This window comes from Melospiza georgiana, chromosome 1 (assembly GCF_028018845.1).
Source record: "Melospiza georgiana isolate bMelGeo1 chromosome 1, bMelGeo1.pri, whole genome shotgun sequence".
NCBI classification, from domain to species: Eukaryota; Metazoa; Chordata; class Aves; order Passeriformes; family Passerellidae; genus Melospiza; species Melospiza georgiana.
This window is the reverse complement of record NC_080430.1, coordinates 112,727,088-112,753,169: the sequence shown is the minus strand read 5'-3', so window position 1 is coordinate 112,753,169 and position 26,082 is coordinate 112,727,088. Positions and strand designations below refer to the sequence as shown.

Here is a 26,082-nt window from a genome sequence, read left to right as displayed (position 1 = left end):
TTCAGTGCTTTGTTTAACATGCTTGCTTCTTCCTCACAGTACAGTGCTGTGGATACAAATCCTTTATCTGTGTATATTATGCAGCCCATCTGGAATAAAATTATTAAGGTAAGAATTTCATTTAATAAAAACACAACATTTTAATGTAAGAATTTGTTTTAAATATAGTGTGTACTTTCATTTAAAAATACATATTAATCAATAAAGCTGAAATTAAGACATCTGATAAAAGAAAAATGTTGCAGGATATTTAGCTGTGTTTAAGGTGAGTGTGTTGTTTTGAGATCTTCTTTTTAGAAAGAAAGGGCTTGTTTTGTTTTTTTCTGATTGCTGTAGAAAAGGCATCCATTCCTTTTTTGCATCTTTCATTATTATATCTTTCATTAAACAGCTTTGCAGACATGGATGGTTTTACATAGTACAGATTATTTTTGTGCAGCATATGCTGCCTAACAACAGCATGGCTCTCTCTCTGTGCTGTGCATATGATTTTATGCAAGCACTGTCTCATTTTCTCCCGAGGGGCCTTGCTTGAGACAGCCGGGCGTTCCTCGCAGAAGCTGAAAATGAGAGTGGTTACCATGATCACCATAACGATTGGAAGATGCCATCTCTTGAATGCATTGCAATCTGCAGTTTTTAAAAATAAACCACTCACAGCCAGTTATGCTGCTGTTGGCAAAAAGAAAAAAAAGAAAAAAAGCAAGCTGTATCTCAAATAAATATGAACTTTATTGATCTCCAAGGAAGCACTGACTTCTGCGTCTGCCTCATTACAGGAAATGTTTAGATTGGAGCAGACTTGAAAATTAACCTTTGTACTAACAAAAAAAGGATATATATGATCAGGGTGTTGATTATTCTTGATATGGCAGGAAAATCATAATTCCTAATTCATAGCCTCAAAGTAATTTCATGGAAAGTGTTCATATGACACAGCTGAAGAATTAAAATACAACTTGAACATGGGATGAGAAAAAAGAAATTCAAAGATGTGACACTGACCTCAGTAATTCAATTCATAGGCTTTGTTTTATTCCCATCATAATATTGAGGAAAACAATGAAGCAAAATGTCCCTCCAGCACTCTGGCATGGGAGATGAGTAGAGGCTTTACTGTGCACTTGCCCTTTGGTTTAGGAGATGGGTGAGTATTCATCTGCTGTCAGACTGAAGGGGGAGTGTTGTCAATGCAAAACTTCCTTTGCAGATAATTTATCCTAGTAGTTGCAGCATTTTACCAGAAGAAGAACAGCATTATTGAATGTTCCCATATAGCCTAGCCACACTATAATTGTTGTAAAGTATCAGTAGGAATGCAAGTTGCTATAATGGTTTTGTTCCTGAACAATGCATTGCAGTAAGGAAATTGGGATAATTTTCAAAGAATTTTAAAAGAATGTTTTTACTATGTTCATTCAAAATTGGGCAGTACAAGTGTGCATCTTGATGACTGGGAGAAGTTCCTTCACTCACTTTAGACATCCTGTTACATCCATTCTCAGATATGAATTAATTATTTTTTTAGTTTCTAAACTGGTGACAATAAAAATTCCATGTGGACTATTTTTACTAGATCCTAGAGGAGTTTGAAAAAAGGCAACCTTAAATTCACTGAGCCAAGTAAAAAGAAAAACCAACTCATGAGAACAATGGCTTGAGATTCTGGTCTTGTCTTTCATATGCCTGTTTAATCCTAATGGCAACACAAGTTTCTCTGTATTCCACAACCAGAATTCATTGGAAAATGTGTTTCCTATGTTATAAGTCATTAGCATATTCATTGTAAAATGTACTTCCTGTGTTATAAGAAATTAAGAAGAACTTGACATTAAAAATATGTGAATTTGTGAGCTGAAAACATATTGTTATAACCCAGCTCATTTATCTCTGGTGGGGATGCAGGACAATGAGGGGAAAAGGAGGAAATCCCACTGGAATACACAGGTGTATCCCAGTATCACTGAAATCAATTAAACTCCCCTCTGTTCCCTTTATGAACTTTGATTTTATCAGCAGAATTGGGCAAGAGCAGCATTTTAGTGGTCTCAAGTGACCTAGTGAAGTTTGAACAGAGCATTGTATAAATGTGTACTTTACCGTTTATTATCCAAATAATTGCTGTATTAAAGCATTTGCTGTTTGTATTAAGGCTTTTAGAATGAATGGCTAGACCCAGAGAAACAGAAATCAGTTAATACTTCATGGAACTAAGAGTTTTTTAAAAGGTTCAAGCACGCAAGGGTTTTGCCAGAGAGCAGATGTGATTTGCCCCATGGCACCTCCAGTTGTATTAATCATGTAGCACATTGATGTATTAGACCTCTACTGGCTGTTAATTAGACAATAAAGATTGCAGCTCATCCTTCTATAGCATACTAATAAATTCAGTCTCTATCTTTCCAAGGTGTGTAAGAAGTTAATCTTGAACACCCTGTGATTTTCTAATTATGAAATAGGGTGATGGTGGTGTAATGCCAACTAAAAAGATAAGGAGCATTAAATATAACAAAAGGAATTTTGCAACTGGAATACTTTCCAAATACCTAGACAGATTAGGTTCAGTAAGGATCAAAAGAACACGCTTAAGGGTTTAGCTGCAGGAGAGTCTGTTTTCCTGAGGACACAACTCCTGCAACAGTTTTTCATGATGTGTCTGTTAGCCAAAGGGATTGCAACTATAACAAGTTGAAAAACCTTTGAAAGTTTCCTTCTTAAATTACACAGTTTGTGAGAAAGTGGGTTAAAATAACTTCTTCAAGTTCACACCATGGAAGCATGAATTATTTCCTGTAATAACTTAAAATGACATTGTGACTATTTGGAATGATGAGCCTAATTAGAAAGCAGACATTTGTGGTGCCCCACTTGATTTGATTGTCAACAATCCTTATGAATCATCCAGAAAAAAGCAGTCAGTTTATGCATGTAGATCCATGTAAACATTTCATCCATAGTGTCTTAAAGCACTCTTTTGATCTATGATCTAGATTAAAAGAGACAAATTTAGATTTTTTTTTCAGTGTCTGTACTTCTTATTTCATGGAAGGTCAGAGGTACCAGATAAATCCCAGAGGAGATGCATCTTCTGCATCCTCAGGCAGCAAAGCTGGGAGATGTGCAGCTATTGCTGAGCATGCAGTCAGTGCAAGAAAGGGAGACCATGTAGTGAATAGTTCCTCCTTAGATGCTCTCCAAAAGGAATTTCAGGGGACATTTGCTGTCCCTTCTCTTGGAGGTTTTGATTTGCCCTTTTGAGCACTCAGAATGATGGATATGTTACATTCTTTTTACATCATTGCTGTATGCATTCCATGGTGTATTTTAAATACCATGAGAGCTGACATACAGTGTTTTAAAAATCAGTGATAAAGTCCTGCTAATAAGGGAACAAATATCAGATATAATAGTTTTCCCTATGTTATTACAGAAAATATCTAAGAAACATAATGGAAAAGCGTTCAGGAACTCTAACCTGGTTTTTGGAAGTGTACACTTAGTCTGTACAACATTGGTTTTCACAATTTCTCCTGAATATTACAAATTACTCTATAGTTCAAAAAGATAATCTAGTCAGGATAGTTGATCAGTCAAAGCATTCAGATTTTAAAAGTAAATTTAAGTAAATGAAGTAGTTAGATAGAATAAATTAATATGTATTCATCTGTCTGTTCATCTAGCTAGTCCAGAGATATTAACAAAACATTTGATTTCAAAACTATTGTTAGTACAGTTATGGTATACAATATATTATAGTATAAATATACTATAGTATATTCAAATATACTATTGCTGTTAGTATCAGGAATTATTCGATTTGATTTTCTTTAATATTTTCTTATACTATTTTATAGTGTTGAAGTCCTTTATATACATTTTGAATCCTTAGACACTCCAAATAATTTCATTATAAGCCTCCAGTATTTTTGTGTTTTATATATATTGATAATGTGTTTGAGTGATGGTAATGGTTGATACTTAGTATTTCTGCAAATATGTTCTGTCTAAAAATCATGTCGAAGCTGTGTAGGCTATTTAAAAAAAATATTCTGGAGAAACTGTGTTACTTGGGAAGAGGATTTTCAAAAGGGATTCCTTTTGCAGTGTAAGGAGCACCTTAAAGCCACAGGGAATGAATGCCTGAGAATGATTACCGGGACAAAGAGGTCTAGGTGAAGGCAGGGAGTCCTTTTCAGCACCGTCCAAAGTAAAGTGAATTAATGGAGTGTTAATAATTGATGAATAAAGAGGGAGACCCTGTCAGAAAGTTACTATCTAGAGAGTAGGGAGATGCTAGTAATGGGGAGATTGCTGAATCTAAAAGTGTAATGCACTCAGGGTCTGATTTAGTTGATGTTTGGAGTGAGAAATTATTCACATACTTTGGAAGAAGAGTTTTACTTGTTATAGTGTGGGAATACAATGCTTAAAAAAACCTGCCACGTGGATGCTGAATTACCACACCGGGGTGCTGCAGCCTTCTTTCAGCTCTGATACAGCTGATCACAGAAGGCTTTCCTTGGGAGCTGGATGAATGAGGATAATGTACAACTCCCTTAATTTTAAAGGGAGTACAATGTTTTGAAAATATAATTCTTACCGCAGTCACAGCAATCAGGCAAAAGGATTGTGTTTGAAAATAAATTTCAGAAATTAAAACTGTGTTTTGATTTGAAAGTGGGGAAATATACACAAATCTGAATATTGCTGATGTCATATAAAAGCTTCTTTCCTGATAGAAAGTATTTTATTAAAATAAGATGTACAATTTGAAATACAATTTTTCTAATTTTTTTCCTTTCATTTTTTAACAGATAGTGCCTTTGTGGATTGCTCCCAACCTGTTAACATTCTCTGGATTTGTCATGATTTTATTTAATTATTTTTTAATATCTTTTTATGACTGGGACTACACTGCCTCAGGTAAATATGTTCATGTTGTAATTTTTCAGAATTATTGAACTGCTTATAATTCTGACTGTTACAGGGAGGTATCAGACACTTAAATCTTCTACTTATTCCCCTAGTAAGGCTTCTATAGGTGCAGATAGGAGAATCCACCTCACACATAGCATTATAAATTTAGTTCATTTTACTGAAAAATCTAATTTAATTTTATCCCTAAAATGGGTGTCAGCATATGCTGCTTGAAGTCTCTGGTAAGATCTCATTTTATTTAAAGTTTATTCCAGGGTTTCAATATGCAGCCAAAATCCACTTGAATATTCTTCATAACATTTTCATTGATTTCACATTTCCTAATACCTAAACTAATACCTGAAAGAGTTAACTTCCCTTTCATTTCTCCACTATTCACACCCCCTATTCAAGACTGCTTCTAGACAAAAACATAGTTTCTAAATAAATGTCTCTTCAAATTATGACTTTTGAAGTCCAAGTCCATGCTTGCTCCTCATTGAAGACCAAGTCAGAATTTTTTTGTATCTAATTGCTCCTGAGTGTGGGGCATGTTTGGTTTGGGCTTCTCAGACCAGCTATTGGAGCCCACAAAAGGTAGTAAGAATCTTCTAGGTGATTAATATGTAAAATAGATAAATAGATATAGATACAGATAAATAGATAGATTAAAGGGTTAGATTTTCTTTAAACTAGGCAATTCAGTGAAGATAGCACTTTTATTTCCTGAAACAACTACATTTAGCTGTCTTTATTTTGTTATACCTGTGGTTAGCTTCAGGAGGTGGACTTTGGTGTGAGTTGTTGTAGATTTATCATAGCAATTCTAGAGGCAGAGATACTTGTTAGCAGTTTTGGTTCAAAAGTTGCATTTTCAGGACCAGCTTGTTATACAGTTGTCTGACCTCGTTCTTGAGCACCTGGTGCTTTTTTATCAATGTAGGTGATATTTACTCAGCCCTGTAATAAAAGAACATCCAGAACAGATCTTTTTAATGAGATGATGTTATCTTGGCACATTCTCAGTAGATATACATGGAATTTGAAGACATTTGAAATGGTGATTAAGTCTCTTAGAGTTGAGACCTGTATGTGTAGTTTGCAAGCTCTTCCTGAGTCTGCATGGGAACAGTCCCCATCATTTCTCAGTTGATGGAAAACTTCCACGCAACCTAAAGGGCCTTTGGAGTATCATATATCAATCCTATACCTAGGATCAGAAATAAAAAATTTAATTTCCTGCACAGTTGGTTTTCATGGTACAGTTTGCAGATTTGCAGCTAAGAGTCAGGAATTGTCATCTTTGCTTTCAGAATGGGAAGATGAGGCACTGAGAGAAAGGTGGTCAGGGCACTGCTTTAGGTGCTGGCATCTCCTGGCATCTTTCAGACAAGGACACAGCTCTGTATGCAGGAATTCCCTGTGTTTGGTGCCAAATGGCAGAAACCTGAGAGGACTTTGCATTTACAGTTGTTTAGTGTTGATGTAGTATTGGGTGATGTTTAAGTTAAATAGAAGTCTCTTTGGAAAAAGGATTGATTTCTTTAAAGGAGCAATGATAACCTTGGATTAATGCTGTCAGCAGAGCAAGAACAGAACTCTGGGCTCTGTCCAATTCAACTATCTTTTCCTTTTTCTCACTGAAAAAACAAAAGGGGTGCTAGTATTTCTGCTAGCCTAAGGACAAAAACTTCCTGTTCAGATCTGTGTGGTAAGAGTGCTACACAAACCCCAGACTGGTACTGATAATAATGCTTGAAAACTTCTTTTTTTCCTATATATTACATGAACATTACTAATTTTTCAATGGATAGTTTTCCCATGACCTGGGACTATTTTGCCTAGTTGCTATCATTGTTTTGTGCAATACTAGAGTCATTTCAGTACCAAAAAACCTCTCTGTTACCTTTTGTCCTTTACGGTGGAAACACATTCAAGCCTGCTCAGTGCTTCTTTCATAGAGCTCACCAGTGCCTGAAGGTCAGACTCAAATATTTCCATCTGTTTGATGCAGTGTGTTAATCAGTGGCAGCTAGTTTGTATCTGTGTGCATATCTTGCTGGATTTCTTTGATGTTAACCCCTGTTACCCTGACTCTCTACCCTATTTTTTTTCAGGTACCAGTCCTGGACTTGTTCCCACCTGGGTGTGGCTGTTCAGTGCTTTTACCACCTTTTGTGCTTATGCTTTAGGTAATGTACAGTGAAATAATTTGCATGTCTGACATTTTCATGTAATTTTGTCTTCAAATTCACTAGTGATGATTCTGAGATAAGGAGGCATTGTGGATAAATTACTGACCTCTTTCCAAAAGAGTTCTCTTAGATTAAAAAAAAACTAACTAAAAAACCTCAAACCACAACACAAAATAAAAATGTTTATCAGACTTAAACCCAAGCTAGCATCTTAAGAGGTCTAATATATTAGAGGCTCTATTACAGTAACTCTTATCCCTCTTGAATGTTCAAATTATTTTAGAGGAACAATGGAAATCATTATACAGCAGCAGTCTGGTTTCAATCCCCCTGCCAAGGGCAGGGACACCTTCCACTAGATCGGGTTGCCCAGAGCCCCATCCAACCTGGCCTTGAACACACTGGGATGGAACATTCCCAGCTTCTCCAGGCAACCCAATCCAGTGCCTCCCCAATCACCCTCCTCACAGTAAAGATTTGCTTGCTAGTACCTAAAATTTAAACCTACCTTCTTTCAGTGAACCCATTCCCCTTTGTCCTATCCCTACATGCCCTTGACAAAAGTCCCTCTCCAGCTCTCCTGTAGCCCCTTTAGGTGCTGGAAAGCTGCTCGAAGCACTCCCTGGAGCTTTCTCTTCTCCAGGGTGAAGAACCCCAACTCTCTCAGCCTTCTTCACAGGAGAGTCTCTTCTATGGGAGAGCTCTTTGGTTTCATAAAAATCTTTGTCCCTTGATGATGACATTCTGAGAAGCTCAGACATCAGAATTAGCAGAGGGTGCTTTCAAAGAAATAGGAAAAATAAAGGACAAAGCAGAAAAAAGGAAACTGTTAGGCACTTCAGTGCTTAAGGAGTGTGTCAGGAGAGGTGGTGATGACAGATGTGATGACAGGCCCGAGCTTCTTATAGAAATAAGTATATATTTTTTTCTTTCCTCTTGCTGTTTTTCTCCCATAACACCTACATCTCAGTTTCAGATTCTATTTTTACTACTTCATTCTGTGCCCTGAGTGTATTTTAAGGTAGACTGCACCTTGCTGTGCAGTGGTGTGAAGACAGTTCTGAAATTTTGCTGACCTGGAAGTGAGATCCACATTTGTGTGGCTTTTTTGTTTTCTCTTCCAAAGGTGTCTTGTTCCAAACTAGACTTTCCACACCACGGTGCAATGGAGTTATTTTTTGGGGAGACTAAAGGTAATATATTTAAAGGACTGCACAGTTCTGTGTAATAAGGGCCCAGGAAGGCTGGACACATTTAAAGAAGGAAATCTTATAGGCACAGGAGCAGGCTATCCCTAGGTGCCCAAGGATGAGCCATCAGGGAAGACTGGCCTGGCTGAACAGGGAGTTTTCACTGGACTTGGAGAGAAAAAAAAAAGAGTTTATAAACTTGGGAAATAGGGGCAGACAACTAAAGAAGAGTACAAGGATGTCATCAGGTCTTGTAGAGGGAAAACTGGATTGGTGAAAGCTCAGCTTGAACTCCATGCTGTCAATATTGTCAAAGATAATACAAAGTGTTTTTATAAATACATTAACAACAAAAAGAGGGCCAAGGAAAATCTTCATCCTTTATTGGGTGCAAAGGGGAACATTGTAACCAAAGATGAGGAAAAGGCTGAGGTACTCAATGCCTTCTTTGCCTCAGTCTTCAACAGAGAGACCCAACACCCTCCAGGCACGCGGCCTGAGCTGGTAGGGAGGGACAGGGAGCAGAACAGTGCCCTGCTGTGATCCAGGAGGGACAGACAGTGCCCTGCTGGGATCCAGGAGGGACAGACAGTGCCCTGCTGTGATCCAGGAGGGACAGACAGTGCCCTGCTGGGATCCAGGAGGGAGCAGCAGTGCCCTGCTATGCCAGCTGACATTCACCAGTCCATGGGGCCAGATGGGATCCACACCAGGTACTGAGGGAGCTGGTGGAAGAGCCAGGCCACTCTCCAGCATTTGTCACCAGTCCTGGTCAACCAGAGAACTGGAGACTGGCCAGTGTGATGCCCACCTGCAAGAAGGGTTGGAAGGAGGATCTGGGGAACTACAGGCCTGTCAGCCTGACCTCAGTGTCTGGGAAGGTTATGGAGCAGATCATCTTTAGTGTCCTTATGCAGCACATGCGGGACAGCCAGAGGATCAAACCTGTTTAATATCTTTTTAAATTATTTGGATGAGGGAATTGAGTGCTCCCTCAGTGCGTTTGTAGATGATACCAAGTTGGGTGGGAGTGTTGATCTGCTGGAGAGCAGGGAGGCTCTGCGTGGGGATCTGGACAGGCTGGATCAATGGGGTGAGGCCAATGGTGTGAGTGTGAGGTTCCACAAGGCCGGGTGCTGGGTCCTGTGCCTGGGTCACAACAACCCCAGGCAGTACCACAGGCTGGAGGAAGAGTGGCTGGAAAGTGACTCAGTGGAAGAGGACCTGGGGGTGGTGGTTGTCAGTGGCTAACATTGAGCCAGTGTTCCCAGGTGGCCAAAAACACCAATGGCATCCTGGCCTCCACCAGAAATCATGTGGCCAGCAGGATCAGGGCCTCTGTGCTCAGCATTGGTGAGGTCTCACTTTGAATCCTGTGTTCAATTCTGGGCCCCTCACTACAAGAAGGACATTGAGGTGCTGGAATGTGTCCAGAGAAGGGCAACAGAGCTGGGGAAGAGTCTGGAGCACAAATCTTAGGAGGAGCAGCTGAAGGAGCTGGGGATGTTAAGTCTGGAGAAAAGGAGGCTCAGGGATGATCTTATTGCTCTCCAACCACCTGAAAGGAGGCTGCAGTGAGGTGGGGATTGGTCTCTTCTCCCAGACAACAATCAACAGGACAAAAGAAATAACCTCAAGCTGTGCCAGGGGAGGTTCCTGTGTGACATCAGGAAGAAGTTTTTCTCTGAAGGGATGGTTAAGCCTTGGAATGGGCTGCCCAGGAAGGTGGTGGAATCGCCATCCCTGGAAAATGTTCAAGAAACTACTGGACATGGCACTTAGCATTATGATTTAGTTGACATGGCAGTATTCAGTCAGAGATTGAACTCAATGATCTTGGAGGTCCTTTTCAACCTTAATTGATTCTAAATGTCCCCTCTCCTTGGAGCTGTTTCTGGTAAGGCCATTGCAGTGCAGCCATATATTTGTGTGCCATATTTGGGATGCTCAGGCAATATACAGGTGTGTTATACATGCAGAGCTGTGCAGAGGGGCTGACCACTTTTGGAATCAGACCAATGCATGCAGAGCCATCTTGATTGACCTGGGGTGTCCCCTTGAGCAGATCTCTCCCCCTGCATTGTACATACCTTGGCATTTCTATTCAGTTGGCGAGATGATGCCAAAATCTTTTTGTCCAGAATTTCTTTGTATTTGTACCATAAAAAGCAATGGGACAACAATCCCTTGAAGGTGACTACTACTCAGATTTCTCTAGCGGCTCTCTGTAGTCAGAAGCAGTGGTTTCTTTTGTGAAAACCATTTTTTTATGTCATTGTATGGAATTTAATGAAGTGGCTATTGCTTCATAAATTGGAATTACATATTGGAACTGTTACTGTATGGCACCCCAGAAGGCTCACGGGAAGTTCAGCTTCTGAGATTTTTAATGTAGTTGGTTTTTTCCAGTGAAGCTTGTAGTTCCTAATACTTGGATGGCAAGGAATATGATGTTGACAGTCAAAGCTATAATGAACTAATATATATGTAGATTTTTATGTTTGCTGTCCAAGCCACTTCATTAAATATTTAGTCGGAGATTTAATTTTGCATGGCCAAAGTTTTCCCTCTGGAAGACTGCAAAGAACCATAATAACTAACTAAATATGCAACTGTAATCTTTCTCAGCTTATTTTAATGACACAGTTACTCTCTCCAAATTCCCTAACATGCTGCTCTCCATCCCTCCTGCTTTTTTAAGGAGGTTTGGGATCATTTCCTTCCCATGAAATGGAGTGCTTTTGCTGGTACTTTGACTTCCACTCTTTAAAAGTTATATAAACTTTATAAAATGGAGTATTTATGAATCTTTGTGAGACAAAGTCATAATATAAGAATTCTAAAGCAATGGAAGTGTGAGACAGCGTATGTTAACCAATGAACACACGCCATTGTTGGCATGGATTATTTCAAACTGAAACCTAAGCCAGAAAATATTTTCAGTCTTTTAAAAAGCTAATGAAACTACATGGAAAATGTGGTTAAGGATTTCTGAAAATCCGGTTTGATGTATGTGTCCTATACTTGCTGTATTTTTTTCCATGACCATTATAATTAGAAGTACTGTATTTTAGGACAATACTATAAGCTTCTTTTTAGAAAAACCAAGTTCTTGCAAAATGAAAACCAGTTTTCACTGTGAGGTACATATTTTAGTATCTATATACTTGTGTGACAATGTAAAATTTATAAACAGACAAATGTTCTCACATTCTTATTTTTAAATAAGTAACACCTGTGTACCTGAATCCTGTCTGATTTGGGATAGGTGTTCTTGGAATATAAAACACCACAAACTCTTTAGGATTGCTTATATCTTTATTTGCTGCTAAGGTTTCAGAGATATTGTTCAGTGGATGGAAGAATTTCTAATTCTATTGCAACACCTTTCAAGTAACCTCAAGCTTATATAGTTTTCTTTCTGCACATTTCAGTAAGATGCTGAAAATTCAATGGAAATGTTAATAGAGAGAGAATGAGTCTCTAGGAGGCAAGCTATATTTGAAATCCTCTATGAGATATTTAAGTTTTTGAGTTCTGAGAACTGTCTCAAGAGATTTGTGTTTGAGCAGGGGATATATCACAGCTGTTTGGATATTACAATAGAGATATAGTCTAAAATCTGTACAAAATGAAATCCCATCTTTTCCTGGTTTAGGTCCCTGAAGTATATTTACATTAAACAAAACTCACAGTACTGCCAAATAATCCAGAGAAGTAAGTAGCGTATGATCTACAGCAGCTGTGGTGTCTTTGGTCTCACTCTGCTGAGATGTGCTCCTCATCAGTTTTGGGTTATTAATGCTATCAATAGCTAATAATTGTTAGCTATAGCACCTTCCAAGTAATATCAAATAGAAAAGCATCTCCATTTTATTTTGAGATTCAAGACAAAATCAAGTAATCTGTAGGGTTTGTTCTGTGTACTTTTTCATAAGAGGTTCATCCTGCAAGTTTACATGTAACTTCAAGAGGAAAATAGTTCTATTTTTCACCTGCACAGTCTCAGAGAAGAGACTAAGGATATGGTTTGACATTACAACTAAGAAATGTTACAGCTGCTAGACCACCTTTCTCCTCCTTGTGTTCACCAGCCCTCCCTTGCGCCATCTCCCTTGCATTTTGTACCATTCACAGTACCAATTCAGTGACCCAGGAGAAAACATAATGTTTGCTGTCTTTCCACCAGCTGAACAGGCTGCAGGTCACCCTGTTCAACAGCAGAGAACTATCAGATCAACTCAAACCATATTGTCCAACTACATCCCCAGAGTAAGGTCCTGTACAGTGCTGGATCATTTTCTATGCACCCAAGTACAAAAAGTGATGAACACATAATGCACCTGAACTGTAACGCATTCTTAGAATCATATAATCATGCATGTTGGAAAAGACCTTTAAGGTCATCAAATCCAACTATTAATCCAATGCCAAGTTCACCACTAAACCATGTCCTCAGGTGCCTCACTTTCACACCTTTTAAATACCTCCAGTGATGATGACTCCACAGCTTACCTGAGCAGCCTGTTCCAATGCCTGATAACCATCTTTGTGTAGAAATTTTTCCTAATGTCCAATGTAACCTCCCCTGGTGTGACCTGGGACCGTGTCTTCTTGTACCTGGGAGAAGAGACTGACCCCCATCTCACTAAAACCTCCTTTCAGGTGGTTGTAGAGTGTGATAAAGTCACTCCTGAGCCTCCTTTTCTCCAGGCTAAACCACCCCAGCTCTCTCAGACGCTCCTCATCACACTTGTGCTCCAGACCCTTCCCCAGCTCTGTTGCCATTCTCTGGACACACCCCAGCACCTCAATGTCCTCCTTGTAGTGAAGGGACCAGAACTGAACACAGGATTAAAGGTGTGACCCCACGAGTGCCAAGTGCAGGGGGACAATCACTGCCCTGGTCCTCCTGGCCACACTATTTCTGGGGGAGGCCAGGATGCCATTGGCCTTTTTGGCCATTTGAACACTCTTGTATGAAAACTGAAAAACACTTTAAAATACATGTAAGCACAAATACAAATAAATTTTGTGAAATTTGCTCCTTTAAGCTGCCATGTAACTGTTAGTTATTAAGGTATTGAGCATCAAGGAACTTAAAATGCCTTAGGCATCCACCCCACAAGAGGTCTGAAGGCTCAGAGGGTCCACAACACCAATGGATGGACAAAAAGCTCTATGGACACATTTTAGCACTTGAAACTAATTGAAACTGATGTAAAAAGGTTCCAAGAGCACTGGGGGCAGTTAATTATGAGTGTCTTTCTAAAACTCATGAAGGAAGTGGCATTTAGTTTAAGAGCTGAGGTAAGGACACAAAAATTACTTGATATCTGGAGCAATTATTTTATGAGCGGTTGTAACCTGTTGGTGTTGAGGGGGCTGTTGTGCTTCACTTTGCTGTCATCAGTGTAATTTTCCTGTACATTATATATGGCAGTGGTGAATTGTTTTGGAGAAAGCTACTGCTTTTGTTGTGCTCTAATTCTTTGTTTCTCTTCCTTTCTCAATCCTTCTAGACTCCATAGATGGGAAACATGCTCGAAGGACTCAGTCCAGTACTCCCCTGGGAGAGCTATTTGACCATGGGCTGGATAGCTGGGCTACCTCCATTTTTGTGCTTTCCTTTTTTTCTGTCTGTTCCCGTGACAATGGGAAGAGTGGAGTTTCTGTATATACAATGTATATATATTTAAGCATTGTCCTGTTTAACTTCATGTGCTCACACTGGGAGAAATATAACACAGGAGTTCTTTTTCTTCCTTGGGGATATGATATAAGCCAAGTGGTAAGTATTTATCATCCCTGTTTTGGTTTTGGTTTTTTAACTATGTAATTGTTTTCATAATATTAAAGCAATAGAAAAATAGAGTTCAAGGCGAATATATTTGGCTGAGATATCGAAATATGTGAAATTACAAAACCCTAGAAGTAATTCAGAAATATTTTCTGCATTTGCAATAAAGGGCTGCTCTTGAGCAAATTGTCAGCATCAGTAATTCATTGCTGTGCAGGAGAAAAAGGCTTGCAGCAAGCCTAGCAGCCAGACAGTGCCCATGAGAATGTCATTTAACTGCATTTGATTTGTGGTATTAACAAATATTACTATGCTATCTGAAGCCACAAGCTATTTTCCCCCCAATACCATGATGTGAATTAGTCCAAGTAGTATCTATTAACAGTAATTACACAGTTATACACTACCAGACTTTCTCAATTCTACTGCATTTTATAACAAATGAGGTAATGGAAACAGCACTGTACCTATGCAGAGAGCAGTAACTGTTGCCAAGTGAGTTCTACCTTTGAAAAACAAGTCAGTCGTCATGGACGTCAAAAAGTCATAGACATTCAGCAAGGTCAATTACTTATCAGCCCACAGCCATCATCAGCTGAGTTCTTGTCTGGTTTTCAGCCTGGTGAACATCTTCAGAAATCATGCCCAGGGCACCAGAGTGAATGGTGTCCTCAGTGCACAGATGAGTAGCAGTATTAACAAGCTCAGTGCACTTCCAAAGGCCCAGCACCCCTGTGGGCTGGCTTATCTGTGTCTCAGGTAGCCAAGGTTTGCAGCCTGAAGAGCACAGTCAGTCTTCTGAGCTTCCTGTTACAGGAACGAGATGAAAGGTACAGCCAAATAATTGAAAATAAGTTTGACAAATACTCAAATATGTGTTTCAATGGAAATTCAGTATTCAAATTAATGGCTGCAGATGTAATGCTGTAAACATAATCAGAATCCAGTGGTTTGAGAACAACTCAGAGATGGTGGTCCAGCTGTGGTGCATCTGTGTTGTCCCCTAGAAAATAGGTTTTGGGAGAAGGAGTTGGCTCAGGACTAAGACATTAGGCAGCCAGCTGGTCTGCAAGTTTCAGCCATGTCTGTAAGGCTTCTCCCTGAAGTTCTTCCAGCAGGAGAGGAGTAGCTGTGTTCAAGCCTGTTTCACTGGTTTCTCAGATGATCACTGTACGTGTGAATGTTCAGAAAGCTCTGCTGGATCACTGGAGCATCCAAACTGTTTTAGTGGTAAAATCTGGGAGTGGGTATCAACTAGCAGAGCAGTACTGATAACTCTGTTAGTGACCTGTGCCTGTGGCCCTGTTTTTAATATTTCCCTGCCTGACAGATTTGTGGTGAGGCTGAATATCAGTAAAGTTTGTAAACTGCTTTGATTAACTGGGATGCAAGGTGCTAACAAGTGCTGTTTCCTGTTCCCCTCTGATGCTGAACTGCTGTCCTGCTCACTTGCTTTTCAGTGCCTTCTGTGATGACTTGGTTACAGTCAAAGTGATAAGCTTATAAACGTGAGGATTTTTGATGCTCTTTAGCACAGTCATCAGCTGGTAGAAGACTGTACTATTGAAATCTCTGTATGTCAGTTTTCTCATCTGTAAAAAAATAGCTGTTGTGATTGCCTATGAACTAAGAGAAGGCAAGCTTTGTAGCTTTGTAGCTCTAGGTGGTATTTTTACATTAGTCCAAAAGACACTACATATACACCAGAAAGTACAAAATATTTTTTCCCAGTTCTACTGACTAGTCTCTTAAAAGATCTTATTTCCCCTAAATATTTGTTCTTGTTTTGTAAACTCATTAATCAAATTCATATAATATGTGTTCTATTAAAGATAGCTCTTCATCTCCAGTAACTTGGAGGATACTGGGGACAATAGCAAATGGCTGAGGATGAGTAAGAAAAGTTATGTTTCCCTTGCTGTTTTTTTTCCCCATTGCTTCTCTGCCAGGTATTCCCACAGTCACATTTAGAAGCAGAGAGTGTGAAAGCACTCACTAGCTGCTTCCAGACTGATTCACAATGTTTAGCTAAGTATTTCCTCCACAGCATTCCTGCAGGAATAGGATTGCTGCAGGAATGTGCCTCTCTGTCCTGTCTTCAGTAATTTCTCCTACAACTTAATGCTGTTGCACTGGCATGTCAGACACTCAGGTGGTCTGGTCCCCTGCTTTTGCTTTCAATCTCGTTGGCAGCCAGGAACTCAAGAAAAGCAGTAGTTACTGTAGTTACTGTAGTTACTGTCAGCATGCAGACAGGACTGATGACCCTAATGAGCTGTTATCTGGCATGAGGCTCCCAGGATGCTGCTGCTGAGTCAGCTCTGCTGCACGCAAACTCAGCCCTCTCCCGGGCTCGGCCTCAGCTGTGCTGGAGAAAGAGCTGCTGTTCCTCGTGAAAAATACCTTCTTATAGACAGGGAAATCTGTGGGAATTATGCACATCACGTTTTCCTGGGACTTGATGACTCATCAGAACTGGTAACCCAATTAAGCTAGCTGGGCTGTAATTGGCACTCCAATTAGCTTTGATTACAGCAGACAATCATTTGCAGGAAGCTGTGGTTTGTAAACTTGAAAAATGGCTGTAATGTGTCTGAGAGATGCTTGGTCAGAGGACCATTATGTTTGAGGATCCAGAATCAAGGTGGCAGCAAATGCAGCAGGGAAAGCTATTCCTGTCTCTCCTCCCTCCTGCACAAGGATCTATCCTGTGCTGATTCCTGAGTAGCAGAAAAAGGTGCAGGGAGAGCAGCCTCTGTATCATAGCATCTAGACAATTTTTATACACTTTTGAGTAAGCACACCTATTGGAAACCCCAAAAGTCTGAGGAAAAAGCAAAAAATTAATCTCTGCTATGATCTGTGAGAAATTCCCTCAGATACATCTTGTGGAAATGAAGACTTTAATTTTTGTCACAAAACAAACCAAAGAAAGCTAATATCTGCAAATTAAGTTTCTTGGAGGAAAAAAAAATAAAAGACAAAGCTTTCCTGAGAAATTAACATTTCTGGCTTCTTGCCATATGTTAATTTTCACAGAGATCATCTTGTTTTGTTTTAAAAAAAAGATCTGTTTTCTTTCTGGAGAATTTAATATTACCCTAATGAAATAGTTGCCTAATCCTGCTGTTGCTTTTCATAAGCCACTGCAGTTGAGTTCATAGGAGGGGAACAAATTTTTCCTTAATATGATGTAATGATACCTCTGCTCCATTGGTGCTGCCTTAAGTGTAACAGGAGATACCCTTTATATTCTTAATTAAGACTTTTAAAGTGAAGAGCTGTGTGAGAGCTGCAGTGACCCAGACAATTCCACTCTCCTTTCTCTCCCTCTCCCCAGCCAAGAGGAGCAGGCTCGGAAGAAGCACAAGCAGCAAAATCCCAAAGGCAGCAGGCAGCTGTCTGTGGCCCAGCCCCTGCCCTGCAAGGAGAGAATGACCAGAAATCCCACAGATAGAGAGAGTTGTGCCTGAAGGGATGGGTGCTTGGTCCTTGAGCCCCAGGGGTTCAGTCTAAGATGCTTTCCCAGCTGCTTCTGCCTGATGGCTTTGGGCAGTACCACTGAGAGCCTCTGGGAGAGCCCTCTGCCTGCCTTGGAACTCTGAAGAAATGGAAGTACACGATGCCCCTAGCAACTGAAACATTGTAGGACTTCCTTTTCTCCTTCCTTTCAGTCAAACTGGGGAAGGTTTCTTTCATGGGTGCCATAAACCAGGTTTTCTTTTTTACAAAAGCTTAAAATACAAGCTTATTTACAAAATCCATGCTGAAATATATTCCATGTGACCTTTTCCAGGGATGTATTGTGGCAGCAAGTGTTTCAGGGTCTGGCAGAGAAATCCCAAACAATGCAAGTGCACATCACATCTTGAAAAAACTTCTACCTCCTCCTTTTAATAGAAAAGACAAAACCCTGTGTCTGTGGAAAGCAGAGCCTTTCTTGTGAAGAAAAAGTATTATTACTTAATTCCAAAGTTGGAGCACAGTGGAATTGTTGAATTAAGAGAAGTGGCAGCAGTGAGGAAGCAGTGCTGGCCAGACCATGGTGTTTGCTTCAAGCTGCCTCCAGACAGGGCTGGAAACTGATCCCAATACTCAGTTATCTGAGGCAAGCCCCATGGTGTATCCATGGGAAATCTGAACAGAAGAACCTGCTGTGCACAGGCTTTTTCTGCAGCAGGCTGCTTCATTCTTAACCACTTGGTTATGGTTCCCCACAAACCTTTCTTAATTAATTAATCTTCCATGTGCCTTTAGTTATTTGTCTGTAACATCTAAATGCAAAGTCATCTTTTTAGGTAAAATTTTTCAAAGTCTAAGATTTGCAACCTTCAATTATTTATTGAGAGAAAAAAAAAACTGAGAAAAAAATAAAGTGGAAAAATTGCACATCACATTAAAGCTAACTCCTATTGAAATAGCTTGTAGGAAATAATTCTTAGTCTTTTAGGCAAGTGTCACATTTATTATCAGAAGAATAAAGTTGCCTTGTATTTTAAATTACTTTGCTTTCTAGATGTTTATTTTGAGCATTGTGTTAATGGAAAATATTTCAACACATGAGCAATTAATACTATAGCAATATGCTAGTGAAATTGAATATTACAATAAAATTAATGTCAGGTTTTTGTGGAGTCATAAAGAATTTTAAAGCATATCCATGATTTTTTAGAAGATGACAAAGTCTTTGATTTTTTATTTCATCACGTAGAATATCACACAGCATACTAAATGTGCCTGTGTGTAAAACAGAAATGGTAAATCAATGGTAAGAAAATAAATGGATGTACAAACACAATCTAAAATATTGTGGTCACAAAACTTATACCTGAAATAGTGAAAAGACATGGAAGTGATGTTGATCTAAAACTATCAAGAATTTTAGAGAACAAGTAAGAGGCTAGAAGGTAGAAGACTTTGAGGGGTTATACTGCCTTATGTTTATGTAGAATTTTCCCAATGTCATATCAAAGGATTATTCTGATTTTACACAGGAGCAAATGTGGCTGTGTTGCTGTTATTTATAAAATTGTGTCAAGATAGGGAGGCCCTGGTCAGAATCCAGCTGTCCTGCTGTCAGCTATATCAGAGAAACTACAAATTAACACCTTGTATTTTCACATCTTTCTCATCATAAGTATTCCCCATCCTCATAGAGAAGGTCTTGGAAAGCCAAAAATATTCCTGGTCAGATGCTCTGAGAGCTGGAATCCAAGACTGCACCCATCTACATTACCTTGCTATTTAGTTCTCACTTGTGTTATTGTGGTGGGAGGATGCCAGGCACCCACCAAAGCTGCTCTGTCACTCCTCTCTGCAACTGGACAGGGAGAGAAAATATAGTGAAAGGCTCATGAGTTCATAGAAGGACAGGGAGAGATCATCACAAATTACTATCATGGGCAAAACAGACTCAGCTCAGGGATATTAATTTAATTTCTTATGAATCAAAATCAAAGCAGGATAATGAGAAGTAAGACAAATCTTAACAACACCTTTCCCCTACCTCTCCCTTCTTCCTGGATTCTATCTCCTCTCCCCACTGGCACAGGGAGACAGGGAGTGGGGGTTATGGTCAGTTCATTACAGGTTGTTTCAGTTGCTCCTCCGGGAGAGGAGTCCTCCCCCTGCTCCAGAGTGGGTTCCTCCCATGGGGAATAGTTCTCTGTGAACTTCTCCGATGTCAGTCCATCCCATGGGCCACAGCTCTTCATGAGCTGCTGCACCATGGGTACCTTTCCATGGGGTGCAGTCATTTAGGCAGAACCTTCTTCAGTCCTGTGGGCCCCCCACAGGATCACAAGTCCTGCCAGGAAACCTGCTCCAGCAAGGGCTCCTCTCTCCATGGGTCTGCAGATCCCTGCCAGGAGCCTGCTCCAGCAAGGGCCTCCTGCAGGTTCACAGCTTCCTCTCAGGCACCCACCTGCTCTGGTGTGGGGGCTTACAGGAACTGCAGGTGGATTTGTGCACCCCCTGGATGTCCATGGGCTGCAGGGGCACAGCTGCTTCACCATGGAGTGCACCACAGGCTGCAGGGGAATCTCAGCTCTGGTGCCTGAAGCACCTTCTGTTCCTTCTTCTCCACTGACCTTGTGTGCAGGGCTGTTCCTCTCACATATTCTCACTCCTTTCTTCTCTGGCAGTAATTACAACTGCACAATATGGAGTTTTTTTTCCCTTTTAAAATATGTTATCCCAGAGGCATTGTCACCATTTCTGGTTGCTGCTGCCTTGGCCAGAGGTGGGTCCATCCTGGAGCCATCTGCCATTGGCTCTGCTGGACATGAGAAAAGCTTCTGGCAGCTTCTCACAGAAGCCACTCTTGTAGCCCCTCTGCTACCAAAACTGGCCACACAAACCAAATACAGTTATTTAATTTGGAGTTCTCATTTTACAAAAGGCTGCAATTGTTTTTACTTGCTAGAGACTACATTTGTATCTGAAAAGTACTAAAGCTGGTTTATGGCAGAGAGATAAGTAAAAAACTTGACCATCTTTTCTAAAGTAAAATTATTCAGTTGAACTTAGGAACATTGCTTTACTTTTTTTTTTCCCACCAGCAGTGCCTTTAAAGCAGTTTATATAGCTGATTAACAGACTTAGGCTTTGCTAGTAATTTTGACAATCTTCAATTTTTTGCTAGTATAGCTTAGATCAAGGGACACAGCCATTTTCTCATCCTTCAGGCTTTCTAAAGGACATCTGCTTTCTAAAGCTGGAGACTGCTTCAATGTAGTCAAAGTGACGAGTCCTTAAAAAACAATATACCAAAATTCTGAAGCCAAGGAGTGGGTTTTTTTCATATGCTACATCTGTTAAGAGGTAATCTCAATCTGGGAGTCTTGCATCACCAAATCCCAGGGCAGGGCATTCCCTATGAAAGCCCATTGCATCCACACCCCTGTTCCTAGACATGCACTGACATCTGACAGGGATGCTCATGACTGCCCTGCCAAAAGTACTGACTGTAATAATGCTTAACACTAAAGTTCCTCTTTTATCACCTGCCAAAAATGTCTGTTCAGGGTTCAGCATGTGAGAGTAAATTCAGGCTCCATCAAAGCCAGTTGGAGTTTTGCCATCAACTTTGATGGGGTCAGGATTCTATCCATCATGTCTTATGGGTGAGGGAATACAATTTCTTCAGGAAGCCAAATGTTAGTTCTGATGCAGTGGATTGCAAAACCCATTATATGTGTCCTTAACTGAGACAAAATTTGACTCACTCTCTTCAGTGGCCCAGGACACAATGGCACTCACTGGTGCCTGCTCCTCCTTGCTGCAGATCTGTTGTGCTGCTTGTTCTTGCAGAGGCAATTCAAACATCCAGTTCCACAGTGCAAAATCCAAGCAAAACCTCATAGAGACCTGTACACTGACTGGGCAAGAATCTTGGTTTCAGATACAGAGAAGTAACTGAAGTCAAATGTAGTATTATCTACATGTAATGTTTAAGCAACATCAGCATTCTGCTCTTAATCTGTGATTTTAAAAAGCCTGGTAATCAACAAAGAGATTTTCAATGTATCTTTGAGTTCAAATTTAATACAAGACCAGAAATGTGCTTGTTGAAGTTCAAATGGAGAAAACACATAGCATAGTAAAAAAAAGTGTAGTAAAAAACCTAATTAAGAAATAGTAAAATCTGTAACACAAGTAAAGCTGGAAACCATTTTTTCATCCCAGAGTAAGAAGCTGCATTGAGTGGAAAATATAAAGGTTATTGAATGTTACCTGGGAATAAATAGATGAATATGCAGTTTTCTAAATGGCATTGTAATTAACATTGTTATTTTCATTTATAGCTAGCTTAGCATGAAACATATAGCCTCTTATGCGTCCTGTGGCAAATCCAAACAGCTGAGAATAAAGCAGGCTGGAGGAAGAGAAGGGCAGCAGTCCCCCTAGCTGGGTGCTCCTGAGTCTTGTGGATGTGTCCTTTCACTCCTAATGACATCTATGTGATTCTTTTTGTGTCCTGTAAGGATGTATCTGTCGAACAAATTAAAAATCAGGGAAGACTTCATCTCCTTCTCATTCTTTTTATTTCTTCACATTCAATTGAATGCATTTATTATTTTTCATTATTGTTTCAGGTGGGCTTAGGGTTTTTCTGCCCCCTTCTCAGTTATTCTGATATGATCAGTTCAAGGGGCAGAGCTGCAAAAATAACCACATTGCTAATTCTGAAGTCTGTACCCAAAAACAGGAAAGTGCATGTGTAGTGGGGAGACCTGGCAATAAAAGTGGATTTAGGTATTTTGAAATGGTAGGTCAGTAATACTTACCACATACAAAAAGATGCACACATTACCAGGGCAGTTGCTTGCTTACCATATTTCATATATTTTAAATAATTCTCTTGGTGACCCTGCAAGTTGCTTCACTGCTTAGAAGTTACTGTTTTGCCATGGCAGCAGAAGGTAAAGTAGGGACAGGAGGTAACTAGCAGATTTTAATTTTTTTTACTTTTGCATTTGTATTAGATGATAAGTGAAATTCTCTGCCTTTAGATGTAAAGGATTGAAAATCAGTTATCTTTTTTTTTCTGTAGGTGTTAATAGCAGCATATCTGCTCACTGGTACTGTTGGTGTGGAGGTCTGGCAGAAGCCTTTGCTCTTTGGTTATTATATTACAGATGTATTAGTTATCCTGCTCATAGGTAAGTGTCCAGTTCTATACAAAAGTGTGCTGCTTTTTAATAATTTGGACTTGATATTTTTTATACTTCCCTCTTTCTTTTTTTGGTTTTACTTTTGTAAGTGTTGGCTAGTCCAAAAATACATGAATAGAGATAATTAAAAGGGTTAATACTGTAAAACTTTTAAAAAGTAGATAATTTTGGAAAATTTGTTCCTTGCTGAATTAGTGTATGCTGCACACAAATAATATAGAAAATACTCCTTATCTGCATGTGCAGTTCAGTGCAGTGTGCTGGCTTCTGGCTCCCAAAGTCTCAGGAACTCCTCATATCACTCAGGTAAAATGTCACTTACATTTATGTATATTCTAAGTTTAGTGTTTTGGCCTGGAGCACATTATGTTCCAAAATGTTATGTACAGGGGGAATGAAGACATTATTTAAATAACCTTAGATGCACAACTGTAAATATGAATAAAAGCCAGGTGGTTTCTAAGGTCTTCTTTAGAAATCTTTTGCAAAACAGAAGAGATTTATTTTCCATACACAGCAATAGCCTATTTGGCCATTATTTGATGCTGTCAGTGTAGTTTGAAATGAGCACTGAATGTTTTTTGACTGCTCTATCAAGACTGAGAATAAGAGCAGTTACATTTTAATGAATTAGAAATATAGAAGTCTTAGCTGAAACTCTGTGTATGCAAAATGTGTTGCTTGGAAGGTGAAGAAATTAGCATATGCATTTTGGAGATTTTTATATGAGCATACAAGTGGTGAGAAGAGGGCACCACAATACTGTTTGACACAAACAATCTAGGCTTGCATCCCAAGAAACATCTTCTGCCCTTGGGCCAAATGGAGGACTTGGTTATAGGTGCTTCTCCCATGTCAGCCATTTGAGCATTTTGCACTGATCTGTGCTCTCACCACCCTCTCCTTATAGCAAGGTTGTCAGCAGGCACCACCTCTTGCCCCAGCACTGTTTCCTGGAATCCCTAGGTTAGAAAGGACCCTGTTCAGGCTGTGCTTTCTAATGAGCAGTGTCTGCAAGGATGTGGTTTTGTGCTTTACCCAAAAAAACCAACAGTGTGTGACCAGGATGATACAGTCTTTTTCTAGTCAGACCTGAGTTAGGCACTCTGAGGAAAAGGAAGAAAGGAAGGGGGGAAAGACAGTGGTTGCCTTTTCAATAGTCAGTGAATTATTCACCTTTGACAGAGGTGTAGCTGCAGACAGGGAGTGATTTGTGCTCTTTTAGCAGCACTGCAAGCCCAGGGCAGATGGATGCTGGCTCGCCCAGAATGGGCAGGTCAGGGCAGCGCTAGGGCCAGCAGAGCCCAGCCCACTGAACACACTGTGCTGCACACACCAGTGCTTGCTTCCTGTCACTGACACACATGACAGCCCATTCAGGGACTACTCTGATGGCTTCCCTTGCACTTGGGAAGCCATGGATGAAGGTTTAATTCAAACTGTTCAACATAGTAGGAATGTTTGTGGAAGGGAAGCATCTCAGCATTATCAGATCTGCAGGTGTGAGCATCCTTTTTCATACTCTGCCAGAACCAGCTGCACAGCAAGGTTTGATGGACTGTTCCATTAACTCCAGAATGAAGTAGTGTTTCTGTCTTCTATCTTCTTATGGGTAATAGAATACAATTTCTTCAGGAAGCCAAATGTTAGCTCTGATGCAGTGGATTGCAAAACCCATTATATGTGTCCTTAACTGAGACCAAAATTTGACTCACTGTCTTCAGTGGCCCAGGACATAGAAGTCAAAGAAGTACTGCTTCTGTCTTCTGTGGTATGCTGATATGAATGGATTTGAGAGCACAGAATAGTATTTCTTCCATCATTGTCCCAAGCAGAGAGGCTTAACAAGGAGCCAAAAGGTTTCTCCAAAAACCTTGTCTCTAGCACACCATGCACAATGGCATCTTTTGCAACTTATTTGAGGTTAAATATGGGTTTTAAAGAATGCAAAATAATAATCTTGGTTGACTCTATATTACAGAATCATCATAGTTCTTAGTAAATCTCTTAAAATCTCTTAGACAAGACAAAAGTAGTATCCTTAGTATCCTCTTAGACAAAAAGTAGTATCCTTCCACTATGGACATGCTGGTCCAGAAAGCAGTGCCATTTCATATTTGAATCTCAGCTCAGCAGTAAAGTGGTTGTCATGGGGTAGCCTGTGTGCAGTGACCAGGGATATGTGAAATTTTTAGAAGCTTGTGGTAAATTACAGGACCCCACTGTGACTGCAGAAACAGTACCTGTCTAACCTACACCAAGGACCAAGCAGCCAGGAATATTCAATTATTTTCTCCCTTAGAGGGACTGCAGCAAGTGTGTCTTGCTCAGCCAGAACCATTTGTATGAGAGAGCCCCCTCTGGCTGGCTCAGTTAAATGCCTTTGCGGCTAGTTAAAAACAAAGTGGGCCTCTGATGCTTTTTACAAGCTAGTTTCCCAGGATCCTGAGAGGAGCCATTAAACCATAAATGCCTGTGCTTAACCATCTGATGGCATTTAGTAGTCACCAGTGGTCCTTCTAACAACGGACCTGTAGCTGCTCCATCAATACTTGGCATTTTTTTGGTGCTTTTACTGTTCTGTACACAACAGGAGTTCAGCTGCTGACCTGTTGCTTCTCTGAGAGCAGCTGGGCTTTAGCCCCACCTTCTCTAGTAGGAACAAATCCAAACAAGATGCACAAGAGTGTTTTTCAGATGTCCTTCCTGTAGTTTTCTGGGAAAAAAAAAAATCCATGTATAACCTCAGGATGAACTCTGCAAAAGCACCTCTTCAGAGGAAGCTGTGGTATCACCAGGTGACACTCACTTATTGAAAGTAATGGAGCTTTTATCAGGTGCCAGAACACACAAAGATATACATGAAAGTGCAGCAGTACTGGTGTTTAGATTAGATGTTTTAGGAAAGAGATCTTTATGTATGTTCTTGGGAACTCTCTCTGGCACACTGTGAACACCTGTAGGAAAGCCAAGTCCTGAGCTGCTGAGCAGGGACCTCGGAGGACTACCCTGTGAAACAGAGGAACTTCAGCATAGTATTTTATGGGAATTTGTCAGCTACCCAGCAGACATGATCCTGTAATTTTCACTGGCAGTGAATGCAATTCCATCCTTCAGCTCCAAAACACACACCTAGCTGGGCCCTGGATCAAGGAGGAAGGGATCAATCCCTCTCCTGTTTGCAGAGCAGCTGACCTGGCTGCTGGGCAGAAATGCCTTTTCTCTCCCAGCAAGGGAGCAGACAGACCCTGGTGAAGTTATGTGCCCGTGTGCTCATCTGCAGCTAATTACTGTGCACTCATCAG

General features: G+C 40.2%; 1 protein-coding gene across 1 annotated transcript in view; it reads left to right on the top strand.

The window, feature by feature from the left end:
- Window positions 1-26,082, top strand: part of LOC131094433 (ethanolaminephosphotransferase 1-like) — a 53,973-nt gene that overhangs the window by 12,636 nt on the left and 15,255 nt on the right. The window contains exons 2-6 of the mRNA XM_058042066.1: window positions 40-108; window positions 4,815-4,923; window positions 7,035-7,109; window positions 13,825-14,093; window positions 22,657-22,765. Coding sequence (XP_057898049.1) covers window positions 40-108; window positions 4,815-4,923; window positions 7,035-7,109; window positions 13,825-14,093; window positions 22,657-22,765 — 631 coding nt within the window. The remainder of the gene's footprint in view (window positions 1-39; window positions 109-4,814; window positions 4,924-7,034; window positions 7,110-13,824; window positions 14,094-22,656; window positions 22,766-26,082) is intronic.